Source organism: Mercenaria mercenaria, chromosome 7 (assembly GCF_021730395.1).
Source record: "Mercenaria mercenaria strain notata chromosome 7, MADL_Memer_1, whole genome shotgun sequence".
NCBI lineage: Eukaryota > Metazoa > Mollusca > Bivalvia > Venerida > Veneridae > Mercenaria > Mercenaria mercenaria.
In genome coordinates this window covers 87,602,059-87,623,323 of record NC_069367.1, presented here as the reverse complement: position 1 = coordinate 87,623,323, position 21,265 = coordinate 87,602,059, and the positions used below count along the sequence as shown (strand labels likewise).

The 21,265-nt window shown below is 35.7% G+C and overlaps 1 protein-coding gene across 4 annotated transcripts in view; it reads right to left on the bottom strand.

Annotated features, from left to right (window-relative positions):
• Nucleotides 1-6,933: 6,933 nt before the first annotated feature.
• Nucleotides 6,934-21,265, bottom strand: part of LOC123553728 (uncharacterized) — a 64,549-nt gene continuing 50,217 nt past the window's right edge. For all 4 annotated transcript variants that reach the window (XM_045343317.2, XM_045343320.2, XM_045343322.2 and 1 more), the window contains exons 7-8: nucleotides 11,384-11,515; nucleotides 6,934-10,908 (exon numbers count right to left, since the gene is read on the bottom strand). In XM_045343317.2, coding sequence (XP_045199252.2) covers nucleotides 9,422-10,908; nucleotides 11,384-11,515 — 1,619 coding nt within the window. In that variant the 3' untranslated portion in view covers nucleotides 6,934-9,421. The remainder of the gene's footprint in view (nucleotides 10,909-11,383; nucleotides 11,516-21,265) is intronic.

Here is a 21,265-nt window from a genome sequence, read left to right as displayed (position 1 = left end):
CTCTATATTGACATTGGGCAAAAGTTTTCTATCAGAAAGAATTTCTTCTTTAAACATTTTTACTGTCAGAGAATAAAATCAAAAACAGAAATATGAAATAAAACAAACCATAGGAACCTAGCCTTGGTCATGAATTATCTGCCCTTGAAAGTCAGAAAATACTGAAAAAAAATCTACTTTCAAGGGCAGATTATGCAATATCAAGCCTGGGTACCTATGACTTTTGATACATATTTCCGTTTTAAACTTGATTCTCTGTCAGTACACAAAGTTTAAAGAAATTATGCCTGTAGGAAAATGTTTGCCCTATATACATATAGGCAACTGACATTTACCCTTAAGCAATACAAACTAAAATATATTGCAGAATAGTGGTTTCTATACCTCCATTTTAAACGCTCAAATATCTTTTCAGCGCAAGTCTTAGATAGATGTAATAATTTATTTTTGTTCATTACGGACGTCTTGTCACTATGTCCTTGTGAATTCTGAAATATACAGGTAATGACTAATGAAATGGTGTTACTTCACAAGCATATTTAGTGGCAGCCATTTTAAGTTCTTATCATAACCCATCCTTTGGGACAGGACATTATAATGATGCTACAGACCAAGTTTGATAAAGATCCTTCAAGCGCGGTTCATGCCAAAACATTTATGCCAAATAAAAAAAGACTGCAAAAAGTGTAAAAATATAAGTTATTTGTAGTAACAACAAAGGCAAGTAAATCCCTCTATGCAAGAAAATGAAATGCTACGGACAAAGTCCTTCTTGTATCTGACCTTTGACCTCTAAGTGTGACCTTGACCTTATACCTAAGGATCTGGTTCTTGCGCATGACACTCCATCTCATGGTGGTGAACATTTGTGCCAAGTTACATCAAAATTCCTCCATGTATGAAGAAGAAAGCTCGACAAGTGATTCTTTTACCTTGACCTCTATGATCTTGACTTACTAGGAGATTTTGTGCATATTGTATATGGTGACATGTGCCGTTACATCAAAATCCTCCATGCATGAGAAAATGTGACAAGGCTATGATTGACCTTGACCTAAGTTGACTGACCTTGAGATGACCTGGGGTTTGCGCAAGACACTCCGTCTCACTGAGGTTAACATTCATCCCAAATATAAACAAGATTGCTCCATGCATGTCAAAGTTATGGTCCGGACAAACAAAATCCGGACGGACGCACGCACTCACGCACATACACCGAACAGCCATTTGGACAACTATGTCTTCGCTTCCGCAAGCGGGCTAGACAATGATGATGCAGGACAATGGACGCCGGAGTATCCACCTATATTAATAGCTCATCCTGAACAAAGTTCAGGTGAGTTAAAAAATAAAATGATGGGTACATTACACAAGTTTATTTCTTTAAAGTCAGTTTTCTTTTTTACATACATTCTTAGCTTAAAGCAACATGTGTTTACTGACTGTTAGTAATACATAATGTGTCTATTAAACATAACAGCATCACAATACATAAACAAGAGGACCATGATGGTCCTGAATCGCTCACCTCTTCCCACATGACCCAGTTTTGAGTATGACATCGTTTTTTCTATTATTTGACATAGTGACCTAGTTTTTGAGCTCATGTGACCCAGTTTTGAACTTGACCTAGATATTATCAATATAAAAATTCTGACCAATTTTCATGAAGATCCATTGAAAAACATGGTCTCTAGAGAGGTCACAAGGTTTTTCTATTATTTGACCTATTGACCTAGTTTTCGAAGGTATGTGACTCTGTTTTGAATTTTACCTAGATACCATCAAGGTGAACATTCTCACTAATTTTCATGAAGATCTCATGAAAAATATGGCCTCTAGAGAGGTCACAAGGTTTTTCTATTTTTATACCTACTGGCCTAGTTTTTGATGGCACGTGACCCAGTTTTGAAATTGACCTAGATATTATCAAGGTGAATATTCAGGTCAATTTTCATGAAGATCCATTGAAAAATATGGCCTCTAGAGAGGTCAAAAGATTTTAATAATTTTAGACCTACTGACCTAGTTTTTGACCGCAGTTGACCTAGTTTCAAACTTGACCTAGATATCAGCAAGATGAACATTCAGACCAACTTTCATACAGATCCCATGAAAAGTATGGCCTCTAGAGAGGTCACAAGGCTTTTTTTATTATTTGACCTACTGACCTAGTTTTTTAAGGCATGTGACCCAGTTTCAAACTTGACCTAGATATCATCAAGGTGAACATTCTGACCAATTTTTATGGAGATCCATTCACAAACATGGCCCCTAGAAAGGTCACAAGGTTTTTCTATTTTTAGACCTACTGACCTAGTTTTTGACCGCACGTGACCCAGTTTCGAACTTGACCTAGATATCATCAAGATGAACATTCAGACCAACTTTCATACAGATCCCATGAAAAATATGGCCTTTAAGGAGGTCAAAAGGTTTTCCTATAATTTGACCTACTGACCTAGTTTTTTAAGGCATGTGACCCAGTTTCAAACTTGACCTAGATATCATCATGGTGAACATTCTGACCAATTTTTATGGAGATCCATTCACAAATATGGCCTCTAGAGAGGTCACAAGGTTTTTCTATTTTTAGACCTACTGACCTAGTTTTTGACCGCACGTGACCCAGTTTTGAACTTGACCTAGATATCATCAAGATGAACATTCAGACCAACTTTCATACAGATCCCATGAAAAATATGGCCTTAAGAGAGGTCACAAGGTTTTTCTATTATTTGACCTACTGACTTAGATTATGATGGCACGTGACCTAGTTTCGAACTTGACCTAGATATCATCAAGGTGAACATTCTGAAATTTTCCTGAAGATCTTGTAAAATATATGGCCTCTAGAGAGGTCACAAGGTTTTTCTATTTTAAGACCTACTGACCTAGTTTTTGAAGGCACGTGACCCACTTTCGAACTTCACCTAGATATCATCAAGGTGAACATTCTGACCAATTTTCATGAAGATCTCATGAAATATATGGCCTCTAGAGAGGTCACAAGGTTTTTCTATTTTTAGACCTACTGACCTAGTTTTTGACCGCACGTGACCCACTTTTAAACTCGATCTAGATATCATCAAGATGAACATTCAGACCAACTTTCATACAGACCCCATGAAAAATATGGCCTTAAGAGAGGTCACAAGGTTTTTCTATTATTTGACCTACTGACCTAGTTTTTGACGGCATGTGACCCAGTTTCGAACCTGACCTAGATATAATCAAGGTGAACGTTCTGACCAATTTTAATGAAGATCTTGTGTAATATATGGCCTCTAGAGAGGTCACAAGGTTTTTCTATTCTTAGACCTACTGACCTAGTTTTTGACGGCACGTGACCCAGTTTCGAACTTGACCTAGATATCATCAAGGTGAACATTCTGACCAATTTTCATGAAGATCTTGTAAAATATATGGCCTCTAGAGAGGTCACAAGGTTTTTCTATTTTTAGACCTACTGACCTAGTTTTTGATCGCACGTGACCCAGTTTCGAACTTGACCTAGATATCATAAAGATTAACATTCTGACCAACTTTCATAAAGATCCCATGAAAAATGTGACCTCTAGAGTGGTCACAAGCAAAAGTTTACGGACGGAGGCACGCACGCACGCACGGACGAAGGACACTGCGCGATCACAAAAGCTCACCTTGTCACTTTGTGACAGGTGAGCTAAAAACTATAAAATAATGGAAAAACTTAAGAATAAAAACTGAGCTAAGTGTGGTCCTTCTCCTGAGAAGAGCAGTTGATGGGAAAAGGATATGGCATCAAGGAAATGCACTTACATAAAAGCTACAACAAAGGCATCCTAGATTTAACAAGAGGGTTATGATGACCCTGAATCGCTCTCCTGAGTAATATGAGCCACGTTTAAAATGGCACACTGATGCTAAAATATTAGAAAGTAGGTCAGCAGGTCACATTCATGGTCACTGAAAGCCAGTTTTAAGGTCGGTGTGCAAAACTGTAAATGTCATCCAAATTTCAAGGCTGTATCTTAAAATACAAGAATGTAGGTCAAAGTCACAGTCACTTATCGCTTGGGGTCATCAGGTAATTATAATTAAATAGTCTAGGAAATATGATCTGGTAATTTTTGAAGTATATATTCCTATATAACTCATATAACAAGTGACCCCCAAGGCAGGGCCTCTTTTCACCACGGGCATAATTTGAACAATCTTGTTTGAGATCCACTAGGCAATGCTACATACCAAATATCAAAAGCCTAGGCCTTCAACTTTCAGACAAGAAGATTCTTATTTTTTCCCCTATATAAGTCTATGTTAAATTTGGGACCCCCAGGGCAGGGCCTCTATTCATCCCAGGGGCATAATTTGAACAATTTTGGTAGAGGACCACAAGGCAATGCAACATACTAAATATCAAAAGCCTAGGCCTTGCAGTTTCAGGCAAGAAGATTTTTAAAGTTTTTTCCTATACAAGTCTATGTAAAGCTTGAGAACCCCGGAGCAGGGCCTCTTTTCATCCCAGGGTTACAATTTGAATAATTTTGATAAATGACCACAAGGCAATGCTTCATACCAAATATCAAAGGCCTTGTGGTTTAAGACAAGAAGATTTTTAAAGTTTTTTCCTAAATAAGTCTATGTAAAACTTCGGACTCCCGGGGCGCCCTTTTCACCCCAGGGGCACAATTTGAACAATCTTCATAGAGGACCATTAGATGATGTCACATGCCAAATATCAAGGCTCTATGCCTTGCGGTTTTGGACAAGAAGAATTTTAAAGTTTTTCCTTTCAATTGCCATAGCAACCAGTTCTGCATGGAATTCAATTCTTTGAACAATTTTGAAAGGGGGCAACCCAAGGATTATTCCTGAGAAGTTTGGTGTAATTCTGCCCAGCGGTTTTCAAGAAGATTTTTTTAGAAACTGTTAATGGACACACGCCACATGGCGGACGAATGACGACGGACACAGAGTGGTCACAAAAGCTCACCACGAGCCTTTGGCTCAGGTGACCTAAAAATATGGACAAGAATAAAATATGCCAGCATCTATTTAAAAGTCTTGTTTCTAAGAAAAAGTTAAAATATTGAAAATATAGACTAAGCAAGGAAAAAAAGGAGTATCGTTTAAAGTTTTAAAGGCTCTATTATAATTATAAATGAGAAAACAATTTACACTGAAAAAACAGCAACAAAGGACAGCACCGCTAGACTATCTTAGCTTATCAATTGAATACTATGAAAGTTGAAAAAGGGGCACTATTTTGTAAAAATGCAATTCAGAGTTATTGTACCAGTACAATGCAGTTCATGTGCTCTGCGCATCGTCTCATTGCCACCTACCTACATCCTAAATCTGAGTCAATAGCTTACATGTTTTTTTACCTATACTCCAGAAACAAAATAAGATGGACAGTTTGACCTTTTAGCTAAAGTGACATTGACCTCTGACCTACAGAGCCGGTTCAAGTGCTCCGCATATCATCTAATCTACCTATATGCCAAGTTTGAAGTCAATAACATTAATGCTCTGGACATCACATTTTTTCAAAATGGATGTATAAAAACAGTTTCTGGTCACAGAAATATTATTCGAAAACTGTGCAGGTCACAGAAGTAGTATTTTGAAATTCTTCAGTAATATAAAATGATCTATCAAAGAATGCTTATATGTTGTTGGTGATGTAACAAGTTGTTCACAAGCTACAGTTTGTTCCATGTAACTGCCACAAGGTTTATTGAGAAAGACTTCATTGAAATCATCAACATAAATAGATGGATAAATCCTTCTTTCCTTGGACTTTTTTGATAGAATTTTGTAAAGGCCCTTTTTGTTTACTTTTGGGTAAATATAAATGCCTTTAACCGACATGTTGGCTGGCAGAGATGAAATTCCACTTCGATGAACAGTGCATGACCACTCTGTGGTGCCAGCTGATGTTTGAACATTGGTGTAGGAAAGTCTTGAAATGGAAATAGGTGTTTCTGAATCTAATGCAGTATGTTTATTAATTTCAAAGAATGTAAAGAAAAATGTCGAAATATTGCATGGCGAGTAGGGGATAAGTATATTTATTTTTTTAATAGTCTAGCTAAAAGGTTGTGAGCAGAAAAGACATGTACTCTTGCCTACAAATAGAGATCATGATGGTTAGCAAGTGTTCAAAAATTTCAAAGTCCCCCAAAAATATATCACAGTTTAGACAAAATATGGAATGGTATGCGAAACTTAACTAATTTCTATGTCAAAAAATGGCCATAACTGAGCCAAAATCCTTTCCTATTTACATGTATGTAGTATTGCCTACATATGGAGACTATGAAAAACTGAACCAATTTCCTAGTCCAAAAAGGACCATTATTCAGCCAAAATACTTGGTTATGTACTCTTGCCTATACATAAAGACTATTATACTAAACAAGTGACAAAAGTTTCAAAGCTATATGTCAAGCAGTTTACACAAAATATGAACTGAAAGAAAACTTAACAAATATTTGAAGTTAGAAGGCCATATTCAATAAAATCATTGATGAGTTGAATGTTGCCATAACTAGAAGGGTGATGGTATCAATGCTGAAAATTTCAAGCGTACGCAAAGGGTTTGTCAACATGTGGACGGTAGGTAAACTCAAGGTGACATGACACTACTGATAGATAGCTCACCTTATCCTTTGAACAGGGAGCTAAACAAAAACAAACAAACTTTTATATATCGTAAAGTATGTACAAAGGTTTTACATGCCTTATTTTGGCAATGGATTTAGACATGTCTTCCGCATGTTATTATATTTATATGTTTTGTGAAATAAAATATATGTACACCCAACAAAAAATGTTTTTTTTAAAATGTGCACCTGTGTATAATGGACACCCATTAATTTTATTTAGAGGCTTGAACCTTTTTGGTCAATCCAGAAGGAAAGAAAATAAAATAAAACACATGCAGAAATGTAAACAATTATTCTGATCAAATTTATGTTTGCGAGTCTGATGATCTAATTTATCTCCACAAGTGAGAGTTTTAAACAGAATAATTAACCGTTGGAGTTTGCATCACATTCTGTGCCACTATCAATCAACAAGGTACACTACCTTTCACAGATCTCAAAAGAATTTCCATCAAATTTTGTTTGTATTTTGACGAAAATAGTGTGTGTTCATTAGAGTTTAACGTCTTTTTCAACAGTATTTCAGTCAAATAAACGACGGTGTATATTTGTAACAGTGAGCACAATGCCCAACTTTATAATGCTGCTTCACTGGAATACCCCACCCAGTCACATTATACTGACACCAGGCTGACCAGTCCTAGTACTATCCTCTTAATGCTGAGCGCCAAGCGAGGAAGCTACTAGTACCATTTTTTACGTCTTTGGTATGACGTGGCCAGGGATCGGACCCATGACCTCCCGCACTCGAAGTTAGCGCTCTACCACTAGGCTTCCGAGACGGTTTTTGATGAAAATAGATATCCAAACTTTTGACATAAGCATCTCAATTCAAACTGATAGCAGGAGGTGTGACTGTCTTTTGTTATCAAACTGTTAATTATCAGCAATAAGCTGGAAAATTTACCTTAGAGAAATAAATTGGACAAGTATGGTATACATCAAGTATGGTATACATAAAGGGAAAAGTGACCACGCCCCCTGGCGGCCATTTTTTACGAATCGGAATAATTTGAACAATCTTGGTAGAGGGTCACACAAGAACCATTTCTGTAAAATTATTTTTAAATCGCGCCAGAAGTTTCACACAAGGAGATTTTTAAAGTTTCCACTATCAAACATATGAGGAAAAGTGACCACACCATCTGGCAGCCATGTTTTTTGACGAATCAAAATAATTTGAATAATCTTGGTAGAGGGTCACACAAGGACTATTTGTGTAAAATTATTCTAAAATCGGGCCAGTAGTTTCACACAAGAAGATTTTTAAAGTTTCCACTATATACATACATAGGGAAAAGTGACCACGCCCTCTGGTGGCCATGCTTTTTAATGAATCAACATAATTTGAACAATCTTGGTAGAGGGTGACATAAGGACCATTTGTGTAAAATTATTTCAAAATCGGACCATCGGTTTAGGAGGAGGTGTCATTTGAAGATTTTTCTATTTTTAGCTCTGGCTTTTAGCTATGTGTAACCAAGCGGAACCATCTGAACAACTTTGGTAGAGGACCATCCAAGGAACATCCACACCAAGTTTCATCAAAATCCATTCTGTGGTTATGGAGGAGATGTCTTTTAAACCAAATTGTTGATGACGGACGGACGGACGCACGACGGACACAGCGTGATCACAATAGCTCACCATGAGCATTGCTCAGGTGAGCTAAAAATAGTAAAATAATTCCTTATTATTACAAATCACTGTGACATGCATTGGCCTGAATAAAAATACTTTACCTGTGCAGGTAAAAATAATTTAAATGGCATATAGGCAACATGCTGTGTGTGACACTCTAAAAATAGCACAACCTAGAGGTGTCTCCATAACACACAGGTGCCCCCATTTCTGTCACTGTACATAGTTTCATTACGCTAGGTGAAACAGTTTTTAAGATTATGCAGCACAAACTTTTAAGCCCTTTTTACTAAGTGAAAGAACATTAATAAGGCCTAACTGAGTGAAAACCTATATGTTGTCTCCACAGCACACAGGTGCCCCCAATTTCTGTCACTGTACATGGTTTCATGACTCTAGGTGAAACAGTTTTTAAGGTTATGCAGCACAAACTTTTAAGCACTTACTATGGCCTGAGTGAAATCCCAAACAGAACACCAGGGGCACATGTAATGTAACAGTCCTCTAATGTTTTCTGACTCTAGATCCAGTACATTATCAGATTCATGGGACATAAACTTCTATTTTTTTGACTTAGTCAAGGACCACAAATCTGCTCTTGTAAAGTGAAATAATAATAAAAAAAACTCTGAAGCATAAATTTACATGCTGGATTGTGTATTTTTCACTTAGTCAAAGACCACAACTCTGGTCTGGTTGAGTGAAATCCAAAACAGAATACCAGGTGCTTTATAACATTCCTCTGATGTTTTATGACTCTTAGTACATTACTTTTTGAGATACATGCAACACAAACTTGTATGCCCTTTATGCATATCTTTGACAATCAATGGCCATAACTGGTCTGCCTGACAGAAATCCAGAACAAAATCCCAGTGCACAACTTCACAAGTGTAAAATTTAAATTTAAAATAATTGCTTGTTTGAATCAAGCAGTTCATGTGGTTTGTGGACATTTTCCTGAAAGTTTCTCTGTTTGGATAGCTGGAAGCCCTAGATAACTGAAAATAGTTTGCTCACCTTCTTGCATATTTCAGGTATAGGAGTTTTACTTCATAATTAACTTTTGAGTAGTATAAATTTAAGTATTTATGTATTATATACATGTCAAGTTTTCTGTCCTGTTATATTCCTTCTGCAGCAAAATCAGCTCCTCGTTCAATTGCCTCTTTTATTCGTGGCAGCAATTCTCCATTGCTTAAAGTCCTTTCAGAAGGACTTGTATTATATCCACTTTCTGGTGAGCCACATGATGTATTCCGGTTACTTTGTGCTTTTACAACTACATTTTGACTTTCAGTCCCATTTGCTGCCATTAACTTGGTATTTTCTCTATCTAAATGACTGTTTTGTTTATTAGTAGGAATGTATGTGGCATGTAGCTTTCCATTTGTTTGTCCTCTAACATAAGCATTTTCTACACAATTTGGTGGAGAAACTGACCCTTCACTAAAACCTGAAGATTGACTTGAAAGCACCCCATGATAGGAACTTTCTCCACTTTCAGAGGACGGGTAAGTTGTACCTCTACCAGAGCGATTTTCTCCAGTGTAGCCAGATTCACTATCAAATGATCCTATTTTAGGTTCCTCACCCGACATTGTAAATATGTCTTCCTTGGATTTTATTTCAGTTTCTTCTTCAGGAACTTCTTCATCACCTAATTCCCTTCTATTGCTCTGAAAGTTCTGTTGATTATCATCAGGATTGACTACATTACCCACCTGCCTGGGAAAATCACTGCTTTCTTTATGATGTACATCTGCCACATAAACAAAATCATTTTCTCTTTCTCTTCCATTTTCACCTCTAACAATGCCATTTTCATTTTGTATAGTCTGTCTATTTGCTGGAGGCACCATCGTATGGGCATTTTCTGCATTATGATCAGAACTGACTAAAGTCTGAATCCCATTTCCCTGTTTTCCACGTGGCAAATTATGTTCCACCTCATTAGATTCTTCAAATCTGAAAACATTATCTGTGTTAGGACTGAGCTCTCCCGTATCACCAACTGGACTACGTGGTGTTTCACTTTCTCGGGTACTTTCTAACAGAGGTCTACTACTTGATGAATTCCTATGTTTATTACGTTTAATTTCCTCAGCCTGCTGCTTTTGTTCCACAAATTTTGGAATTTTGTTCTGAAGTGAGCACCAGAAATTTTCCATCTTTCTATTATTTTTATCATCAGCTGGCACTTTAATCCTTGGCAAAACTTTCCAAAATTTCAAATCATCACCTATTGCTACTTTCTTTTCAGTAACTGCTTTATTGTTGTGATCTTCATTTACCACTTCATCAACCCCATCATTATCATCAACAGATTCTTCATTTTCATTTTCTTCAATATTTCTTCCATTTCCTAATTCTCTTTGAACTAAATTTCTTTCCTGTAACTCATGTTGATCTTTAGCATCTCGAGTCCACTCCATGATTTCTTTTGGATTATAGTTTGCTACTTCAAGAAATAATATATCTTTTCCTTTCCTTGCAGTAATCAAGGAATCAAGGAAGAAATTTGCAAGATCGTCTTTTCTCAAGGCATCAGAATATAGGAACAAAATCAAAGCACACTCAGCAGTCTTACTGAAAACTTCGTGTAAAATATCTGAAATAGTAATAAACAGAAATGATCAATTGGCTTACTTAACTCTAAACAAGAGTGTCAAGTCAAATTATAGTAAATTAATTTTGTCTTTTAAAACACCATAGATCTTAAGCAAACCAAACCCTAACCTAAACCTCAAGTATCAGGTTGCAAAATATCACACTTACATGCAAAACAAAAAAATGTTGTTTTGTACTTTTATGACTGGTTTAACAACGGTATCAGGATTGCACAGCTTTACGGTGAAGGAAGATTTCAGGTACCACTCTATACATTATTTCAACAACGGTATACATTATTTCAACCACTCTATACATTATTTCAACCACTCTATACATTATTTCAGGATACTGACAACCTTCCTAAGGACAGCTGGAAGGCTTCCTCACATGACTGAGATCAGCCACTGAGGAGACATGTTTTGACTGAATTCTGGAGATAAAGAAAATCTTATAGAGCTGAAAACTGAACTCACTCTCATTTCCCTGTAAGTCAGCATAAATACAGACTTTGTAGTTTTTGTCCATCAAGTATGTTTTGATATTCTGTGCTTTCACTTCATCATCATCGGCATGATATATGAACAAGTTGTAGTTATATTCCTCATCTGTAAATAAAACAAGCCGATTAAGTGTAAATTGGTATCTTTCGCCATGCAGGATAAAGGTTTCATTGTTGAAAAAGCATTCTCTGCCTATAAAAAGCACTTAACCCTTACCCTGCTAAATTTCTATAATGAACTTGTGCATCTTTAAATTTGAACAGTACCATTCACTGTTAAAAGGGGTGCATACCGAAAAGATACTGAGTGAATGGCGAACAGTACAGATCTTGATCAGACTGCATATATGTGCAGGCTGATCATGATCTACACTGGTCGCAAAGGCAGAACCAACTTTGACCAGCATGATAGGGGTTAAATGTGACGGAATTTTGGTCTCTATGAAAGCTACTCATTCCTTACTAAATTTCTGATCAAAATTCATTTTTCAATATTTAGTGATAATAACCTTTACAAGACCTAAAATGCAAACAAAAAATTGGTATCTATGAAAGCTTCATATATGCCAGGTTTGGTCTGCTAACCACATTCCTAACTGAAGTTATTGTGAGAAAACCATTTTTCTATTTTTTAGTAACAATGACCTTGACGCAAACAACCTTATATACAACTAAAACCATGTCTTCCATGCAAGCTTCTTTAATTCCAAGTTTGGTAAAATACCCTATTCCTTACTGAATTCCTATTCTATTTTAGTAACAGTGACCTTGATCTTGATCCCAGTGACCAGAATGCATAAGGTATATCAGTTTCCAAGAAAGTTACACATGTACTTAGTTTGGTTACAATATCCCACAGCAAAAATAAACCTCATAATGCCATGAAAGTTGCAAAGAAATACCCTGTATATTAAACATTATATATGTACTAAGGGCAATAACTCATGGGTTCCTCAAGCAATTTCACTGAAACTTGCACAGCCTAATTTCCAAATTACAATTGACATTCTTAATATGTCTTATTTGAAATCCTTCAAACCTTGTCTGAGATATGCAGCTGGCTTACGGAAGGTCGATGGTTCTACCCAGGTGCCCGCACGTGATGAAATAATGCACGGAGGGGCACCTGGGGTCTTCCTCCACCATCAAAGCTGGAAAGTCGCCATATGACCTATAATTGTATCGGTGCGACGTTAAACCCAACAAATAATAATATGACTTTGCATGGACAGAAAATGGAATAGAAATACTATTTGTACTAATATATATATAATATTAAGTGTGTCAGAATGTCCCAATATACGCCTGTCATGTAGATGTTACAGTAAAACATATTCTGTATAAGTTTAGTAGATAGTATTACTTAGCCCAAACAATGACATATCCAATTCTAACAACCAGGTTAAAAAGTTACTTGAAGCTATTTATAGTAGAAACAAAGGGAAGTAAATACAAATAAGAAATCTATATTTTGTTTTTTGAAGTCCACAAAAAAATCCTTACCAGATAGCGATAGGTCAAAATACACTTAAAATTGGATGTAACATTATTGTTGTACTACAGGAAAGTGGTTTCAATTTTTCCCTATGGCCAATAATAAGAACGTTACAATATAAGCTATTTATAGTAACAAAACAAGAGTGCCACAAAATACGCCCGTTGGAGGAAAACTGTTCAACTTAGAGAGCAGACAAGGCTAACGCCTCAGTCACAATCAAATGCATACTTTTTAGGTGCTCCACGTTATACACCCAAATTTAAAAGTGCATGTTCATATATTCTGTCTTCAGCACTTCAGGAGTTACATATCACTACCCAGTTGCAGGTAAAACTACTATCAGGTAGCTGATGTACATATAAAATGAACGCCATGCTGTCCAATATCAGAAAAAAGGCCAAAATTCAGCGTTATATTGTTTCACCTTAAAAAATGTGCTTTTTGTCTTTTCATTTTAATTAAAACCTGAACCAGCAAGACCTTTTTGTGCTGTTTGGTTTACAGGAAAATTCGTCTTCTTTCAGCTGCAAGTTATTTCAACTGTCTATGTCACCCACAACAGAAGATATGTACTGAAGACTGACATGACCGTTTTGTTATATATTTTGCCTTTTTGCTCTTCCTCATATCAGTAATGTGATTTCATTATGAAATAATTCTTTTTTCACTGTATTATTTGTCTCTGTGTGAACTTCAGTCTACCTTCTTCTGAAAATAATAGCATTCTTTCAGGTGGAAGTTTCTTATCTCTTCAAATTTGACTCTGAACAGACAATGATAAATGCGCCAATTTTTTTGTCCTGTCCGTAGACACCTATTTTCTTTGTGAAGGATACAATATTAGAGTTTAATCACTGTTGGTATGAAAGCTGCTAGGATAGTGTCTAAGTTGATAAACATTAGACGGAATTAAACTGGGTTATATAGATATAAATAGTTGTTGAAATGCAAAATGTCTTGTCCGTAGACACATGTCTAGTCCGTAGACACTAAAGAAACGAAGGTTTTTTGACAAATATCATTTATAAAATCATACCGGAGCTATTTATCAAGTTTCAATGATACACCACACTTAATGTTTATACAAAATATAGAATACATATATTTCTAATGAAAGTTACTTCTTCCAAATGCAAAATGTTACCCATTTATTCTTGTGTGTACAATCTGTATCTGAGAAGTACAATGGATATAGAATATGTTTTAATCTTATACATGACTTATATAAATGTTAAAAGCTATCAAAAAAGGAATAATACATTTCTTTCTAACCCTCCCTTTGTTATGGCTAAAACAAGGCATGCAATGAGGGTGTCTACGGACAAGACATTATGCAAATACTATTCAATATATTTTCTGTTTTCAATAAAAACCAGCACTGGACCTTAGAAATATATCAAGAGTTCTTTGAAATAAATCAAGAGACTCTGAAATGCAAAAAAAAACCCAATCTTTTACAAGTTAGTAGTAAAACAGAAAGAATGAGAAGATAGAAGCAAAATCATTTGACATTTGGTCATATTCTAGTGGAGTATGGATCTATTGTTAGACATGGTGTGGGCTGTCCACTTTCAACTTAAACATTTTGTTATAATCCACTCAAGATGGCATATTTCTGTGCTCTTCAGGGCCAAGATATAATGGTGACTGGTTTTCAAGATTTCATTCTATTCATTTGCCTATCAACTTTTATTCTGTAACTGACTGAAATCACATAAAATTGATCCAGTTTAAATCATCTTAAAAAAGAAATTACAAGCAATTTACTATGTGATAACCGTAGTCTCCTTGCAGCTTTCTCCTTTCAAAAATGAGAGCTATTTAGATTTGTTTGTTTTTGGGGGTTTAATGCCTTTTTTAACAGAATTTCAGTTATGTAACTTAACAATTGTTAATTGTTCTGTACACATGTTCTCTGCAAGTAACTGCCAACTTCCCCACAATGCATCAGAGGCAGAGGTCTAGCATTTTGAAAACATAGTTTGATTTACGATTGGAGTTACTAACATTTGTTCCAGTATTTTTCCAAGAAAATAATATTAATATAGGTGATAACATGAAAAAAAAGAAGTAAATGTGATAAAAAGATAATTAAAAAACTTTGTCTCCGGTCATACTATTTTATATAATGGAAAAAGGTCAATATTAATCAAAAATATTACTGGCTAGAAAAAGAGAATGTATCTTGGGAATTTTAAGAAAAAAGCATAATATGTAAGTCATTAGCTGACTCAAAACTAAGTGATAAAAACTAATCACAGTGAACATTTAATTATTCTGTAAACAGGTTAAAATTCACAGGAATTTTATTTTTCAGGACTACTTAAAATATTAGTATGAGTTATGGATCTCACAGAATAAATGTCATACGAGTATTTTACAACATACAGCTATTTAAGCAGTCAGGATGGGAGTTTGTTTCATTAGTTTTCCATTTAAGACACAGTTGTAATCTTTTTAAGATGTTGTTCTCAGCAATAAGTTTAACAAGTTCTTCCTACTTTTTTAATGTTTCTACTTTAATGAACATGTTTAGATGAACTCATAGAGTTCTTCATGTTAAACTTTGTGTTTATACTTTTTTACCATTTCTTGATTGATATGGTTGATAACAGCATGTAAATAATTTGCCTCAACAAAGTCTAGTCAGGTGGTTTCTTCCACCATCTAATTTCAGGAAGATTGTGGTTTATTTTGTTTAGTTAAGGTTAAAAGTTATTACAGATAAATAAACATAGTCTAAATGGTGTACATAACAGGTTGCAGGGTCAGTTCTTAAGCCCATTAAATGCATGAGCATTGATCAGAAACATCATTACTCTATCTGTCTTTTAGACAGAAATTATGGTCAAATGTCTTGTCCGTAGACACCAAGCTGAAGGAGATTTTAACAGCCTATTTCAGTGAGGATCCTTCCAAGTATAATTATTTTTAGTATATAGTGAAATATGAAAACAATTAGTCCTAATTTATGTAAGCAATAGCACAGAACTTGTCACATAATGACATTTTAATTTAGTCACAGTTGTTCAAATCCTTCAATTATTCGAAGACACATTCCGAAGACCGTCAATTATACTTCTTTTCTTAAATTTGTTTGTTATTTACTTGTTCTTGATAATTTTAAACATAAAAAGTTCAACAGAACTAAAAGACTGTCTTCTAAAACCTATGTAGAAAGCACTTGGAGATGATGTCTTGTCCGTAGACTTTTTGGGTAAATTTCGGCTTTCATTTTAAAATTGCGATATCTCTGCCAAACATAGTCGTAATCACAAAAATGAGACCATTATTTAAAGAGAAATGACTGAATTTTTAGAAAATAACATATTTGAGTTGAATAAATGCATTTCAAAAGGTATGCAAAAACTGAAAGCAAGTAGAAAACAAAAATTTCTAGAATTTTGAACTTCAAAAGAAGATAATAACTACAATTTTTTGTGTAATTTATTAGTTTTTTGGGTTTTCTACATTACTTTTATGTACCTTATCATGTGGTAACAATTTTGTTGGGTCTCAAAGAGTTATTTGAATAAAACAGTCCTTTAAAAATGGTCATGTCTGTTTTATTTTTTCCCTGAAGATTCATCTTTATATCGAAAAAAAAATATTGTCGAACTATCAGACAGCGACAACTGCCATTGTTTTTGTAGAACCAAGGTATATGGTAAATTAACATTTCAAAATAAAAAGGTTTTACAAACTTTTATTTTTGACCCCAAGTGAAACAAAAAAATGCATTTGATTGTGACTGAGGCGACAATTCGAAGTTTTGCAAGTAATTAAAGGGCCATAATCCAAGAGTACCTAGGGCAATTTAAGTGGTTATCGGACTTGGCCAAGATATTATGCCCACAAACATTGTCAGCAATGCTGGTGAAGATCGGATGAAAACTTTTCCACTTAGAAAGCGGACATGCTTTGGACGCCGAACGCCCGCCATGCGTGTTCACATAATACGCCCTGCTATTTCAGACACCGGTGTATAAAAAGGAAGTAATTCTAAACTAGAGACCTGGTTCTTGCGCATGACACTCTATCTCATGATGGTGAACACTTTACATCAAAATCCCTCCATACATGAAGAAGAAATGCTCCGGACAATGTCATTCTTGTATCTGACCTTTGGTCTCTTAGTGTGACCTTGACCTTATACCTAGGGACCTGGTTCTTGCGCATGGCACTCCGCCTCATGATGGTTAACATTTGTGCCAAGTTACATCAAAATCCCTCCATGTATGAAGAAGAAATGCTCTGGACAAAGTTTGTGGATGCCGCCCTCCCTAAATCTTGTCTTCCTCAAGCAATCCAACTGAAACTTGCTGTATTTCTTTAAAGCAGTTAACATTTTTGCTATGTTTTATAAAAATCCTACAAACAAATTCTTAGATATGACTCCGGCCAGACAAAATATTGAATAAAAACACTATATACATATATATAATTACAAAGGGGCAAAATTTTTGTCTTCCTCCACCAATCTGAATGAAACAGCCCTGGTGAAAAATTAAAGAACAAGAGCTGTCACTATTGGTGAAAAATGCCCCCGAAGCATGCCCAAAAATGCTACAGTTGTCTGCGAAAAAAAAACAAGAAGGGCCAAGATGGCCCTAGGTCGCTCACCTGAGAAACACACCATAACAGTGTAAACATGTTTCACATAGTGATTTCATGGAAACAAATATTCTGACCAATTTTCATTAAGATTGCATCAAAAATGTGGCCTCTTAAGTGTAAACAAGCATTTTCTTCAATTTGACCTAGTGACCTAGTTTTTGAGCTAAGATGACCTACATTCGAATCTGACCTAGATTTGATCAAGGCAATCATTCTGACTAAATTTCATCAACCTCAATTGAAAAATACAGCCTCTATCGCATACAAAACATTTTTCTTTAATATATCCTAGCGACCTAGTTTTTGACCCCAGATGACCCATATTCAAATTTGACCTTCATTTCATCAAGGCTAGCATTCTGACCATATTTCATGAAGATCAACTGAAAAAAATAGTCTCTATTGCATACACAAGGTTTTTCTTTGATTTGACCTAGTGACCTACTTTTTGACCACAGATGACCCATATTCTAACCTGACCTAGATTTCGTCAAGGCAATCATTCTGACTGAATTTTATAAATATCCAGTGTAAAATGCAGCCCCTATTGCATACACAAGGTTTTTCTTTAATTTGACCGGGTGACCTAGTTTTTGACCCTAGACGACCCATATTCAAACTCCATCTAGATTTCATAAAGACAAACATTCTGATTATATTTCATGAAGATCAGGTGTAAAATGTACCCTCTATTGCATACACAAGGTTTTTATTTGATTTTGACCTAGTGACCTAGTTTTTGATCCCGGATGACCCATATTCAACTTGACCTAGATTTTATCAAAGCAATCATTCTGACCAAAATTCATGAAGATCAATTGAACAAGAGGGCCATGATGGCCCTATATCGCTCACCTGTTATCATTGCACTTGAGGACAAGAAGGTCCTCAGAAAAAATATCTAAGTCAAAAGGACAGGAACAACAAAGGGAAGAAATTTAACCAAAAAGAAAAAAAAATCTTACAAGGTACAGATATGTCAAAATACACCTAAAAATTGGAGGTACCATCCATGTTGTACCACAGAAAAGTGGTCTCGGTTTTTCCCTACGGCCAATAATAAAAAAGTTACTAAAAATAAGCTATTTATAGTAACGTAAAAGGGAAGTAATTAAAAAAAAATGTAAGTGAACAAAAGAAGGATCTGCCAAATAAATCTGCTGACATAAATGAAATTTCAGATCAGTATCTTCATTAGTTACGGAGATATATACCTATTTTAATTTGAAATAAAGGGAGGTAATTTGACATAAAATCAGTCCATAGTTATCTACCCTGATTGGCTCAGTCCAACTAATGACAATAATGAAATTTCAAATAAGTCCTATAAGTACTTACTGATATAAATTCATTTTGATTAAAATCAGGGGAGGTAATCAGATATAAAATAACTCTGGAACCTATGATTGGATCTGATTTGTCATGGAATCCAAGATTTATTGTTGTTGAAGATATTTTGGAAATTTGTGTCAAATAAAACCATAAATGAAGTCTTTATATGGCTGCAAAAGCCAAAATAGCTAATTTTGGACCTTTAAGGGGCCATAACTCTGGAACCCATGATGGCATCTGGCCAGTTCAAGAAAGGAACTAAGATCTTGTGATGATACAAGTTGTGTGCAAGTTTGGTTAAAATCAAATCATAAATGAAGCTGCTATTGTGCAAACAAGGTCAAAATAGCTAATTTTGGCCCTTTCAGGGGCCATAACTCTGGAACCTTTTAAAGGATCTGGCCGGTTCAAGAAAGGAACCGAGATCTTACGGTGATACAAGTTTTGTGCAAGTTTCATTAAATTCTAATCATAAATGAAGCTGCTATTGTGCAGACAAGGTCAAAATAGCTAATTTTGGCCCTTTCAGGGGGCATAACTCTGGAACGCATAATGGAATCTGGCCAGTTTAAGAAAGGAACCAAGATCTTATGGTAATACAAGTTGTGTGCTAGTTTGGTAAAAATCAAATCATAAATAAAGCTGCTATTGTGAAGACAAGGTCAAAATAGCTAATTTTGGCCTTTTCAGGGGCCATAACTCTGGAACCCATAATGGGATCTGGCCAGTTCAAGAAAGGAACCGAGATCTTATGGTGATACAAGTTGTGTGCAAGTTTGGTTAAAATAAAATCATAAATGAAACCACTATCGTGCAGACAAGAAATTGTTGACGCACGCACGGACGGACTGACGACGGACGAAGGGTGATCACAAAAGCTCACCTTGTCCTTATGTGACAGGTGAGCTAAAAATACAGCCTCTATCGCATACACAAGGTTTTTCTTTGATTTGACCTACTGACCTAGTTTTTAACCCCAGATGACCCATTTCGAACTTGGCCTAGATTTCATTAAGGTGATCATTCTGACAAAATTTCATGAAGATCAGTTGAAAAATAGAGCCTCTATCGCATACACAAGGTTTTTCTTTGATTTGACCCACTGACCTAGTTTTTGACCCCATGTGACCCATTTTCAAACTTGGCCTAGATTTCATCAAGGTTATCATTCTGACAAAATTTCATGAAGATCAATTGAAAAATACAGCATCTATCGCATACAGAAGGTTTTTCTTTGATTTGACCTAGTGACCTAGTTTTTAACCCCAGATGACCCATTTTCGAACTTGGCCTAGATTTCATCAAGGTAATCATTCTGACCAAAATTCATGAAGATCAGTTGAAAAATACAGCCTCTATCGCATACATAAGCTAAATGTTGACGGACGACAGACAGACGACAGACACCAGATATCGAGCTATCAGAAAAACTCACCTGAGATTGCTCAGGTGAGCTAAAAACACACATCATTTTGTGACCTTGACCCAAGAGGCCGGGGTCATAAGCCTGACGCACCTTTTCAATATGGTAAATATTTGTGTCAAATTATTTTCAAATCCCTTGATAAATAGCCGAGTAATTGACCAGACAAAAATACTTTTGACTTCTAAGTGTGACCTTGACCTTTAAGCTAGGGGTCTATGTCTTGTACACAACATGTGATCTCAATACAGGGAATATTTATACCAAGTAATTTTAAAACCCATTCATCAATAGCAGTGTTATGGACCGGAAAAGAAACAAACCATGTTAACCTTTAACCTCTAAGTGTGACCTTGACCTTAGAGCTTGGGGACTGAATCTTGCGCATGACACATCGTCTCATTATGGTAAACATTTATGCCAAATTATTTCAAAATCCCTTCATGGATGGTAGAGTTATGGACCCCGACACAGAACAGACCCTGTTAACCTTTAACCTCTAAGTGTGACCTTGAACTTGGAGCTAGGGATCTGGATCTTGCACATGACATATCGTCTCATTATGGTAAACATTTATGCAAAGTAATTTCAAAATCCCTTTATGGATGGCAGAGTTACAGCCCGGACAAGAATTTACACGGACGGATGCATGCATGCACAGACACGCACTGACAGTGCGATTTTAATATGCCCGCCTTTGGGGGCATAAAAAGCTAGTTGCCTGCGCAATATGTAGAATCAAACTGCCTAGAATAATCATGGGGATACTTGGAAACTCTCGTACCCTGTGTGGAATAAGGTTGCTAAGCTCCACTGCTGCTCGTATGTTTAAACACAATTTGTGGTTAATTCCACCTTCAGAACATTAAAATTTTGAACTTTTTAGCCACATTCAATATTACTTGTAAAACTTAATGTTTAATTGTGTAGAGTTATGTGTAGAAATCAACTTGGCATTAAATCAAGGATGTAAAATCTACATGTAA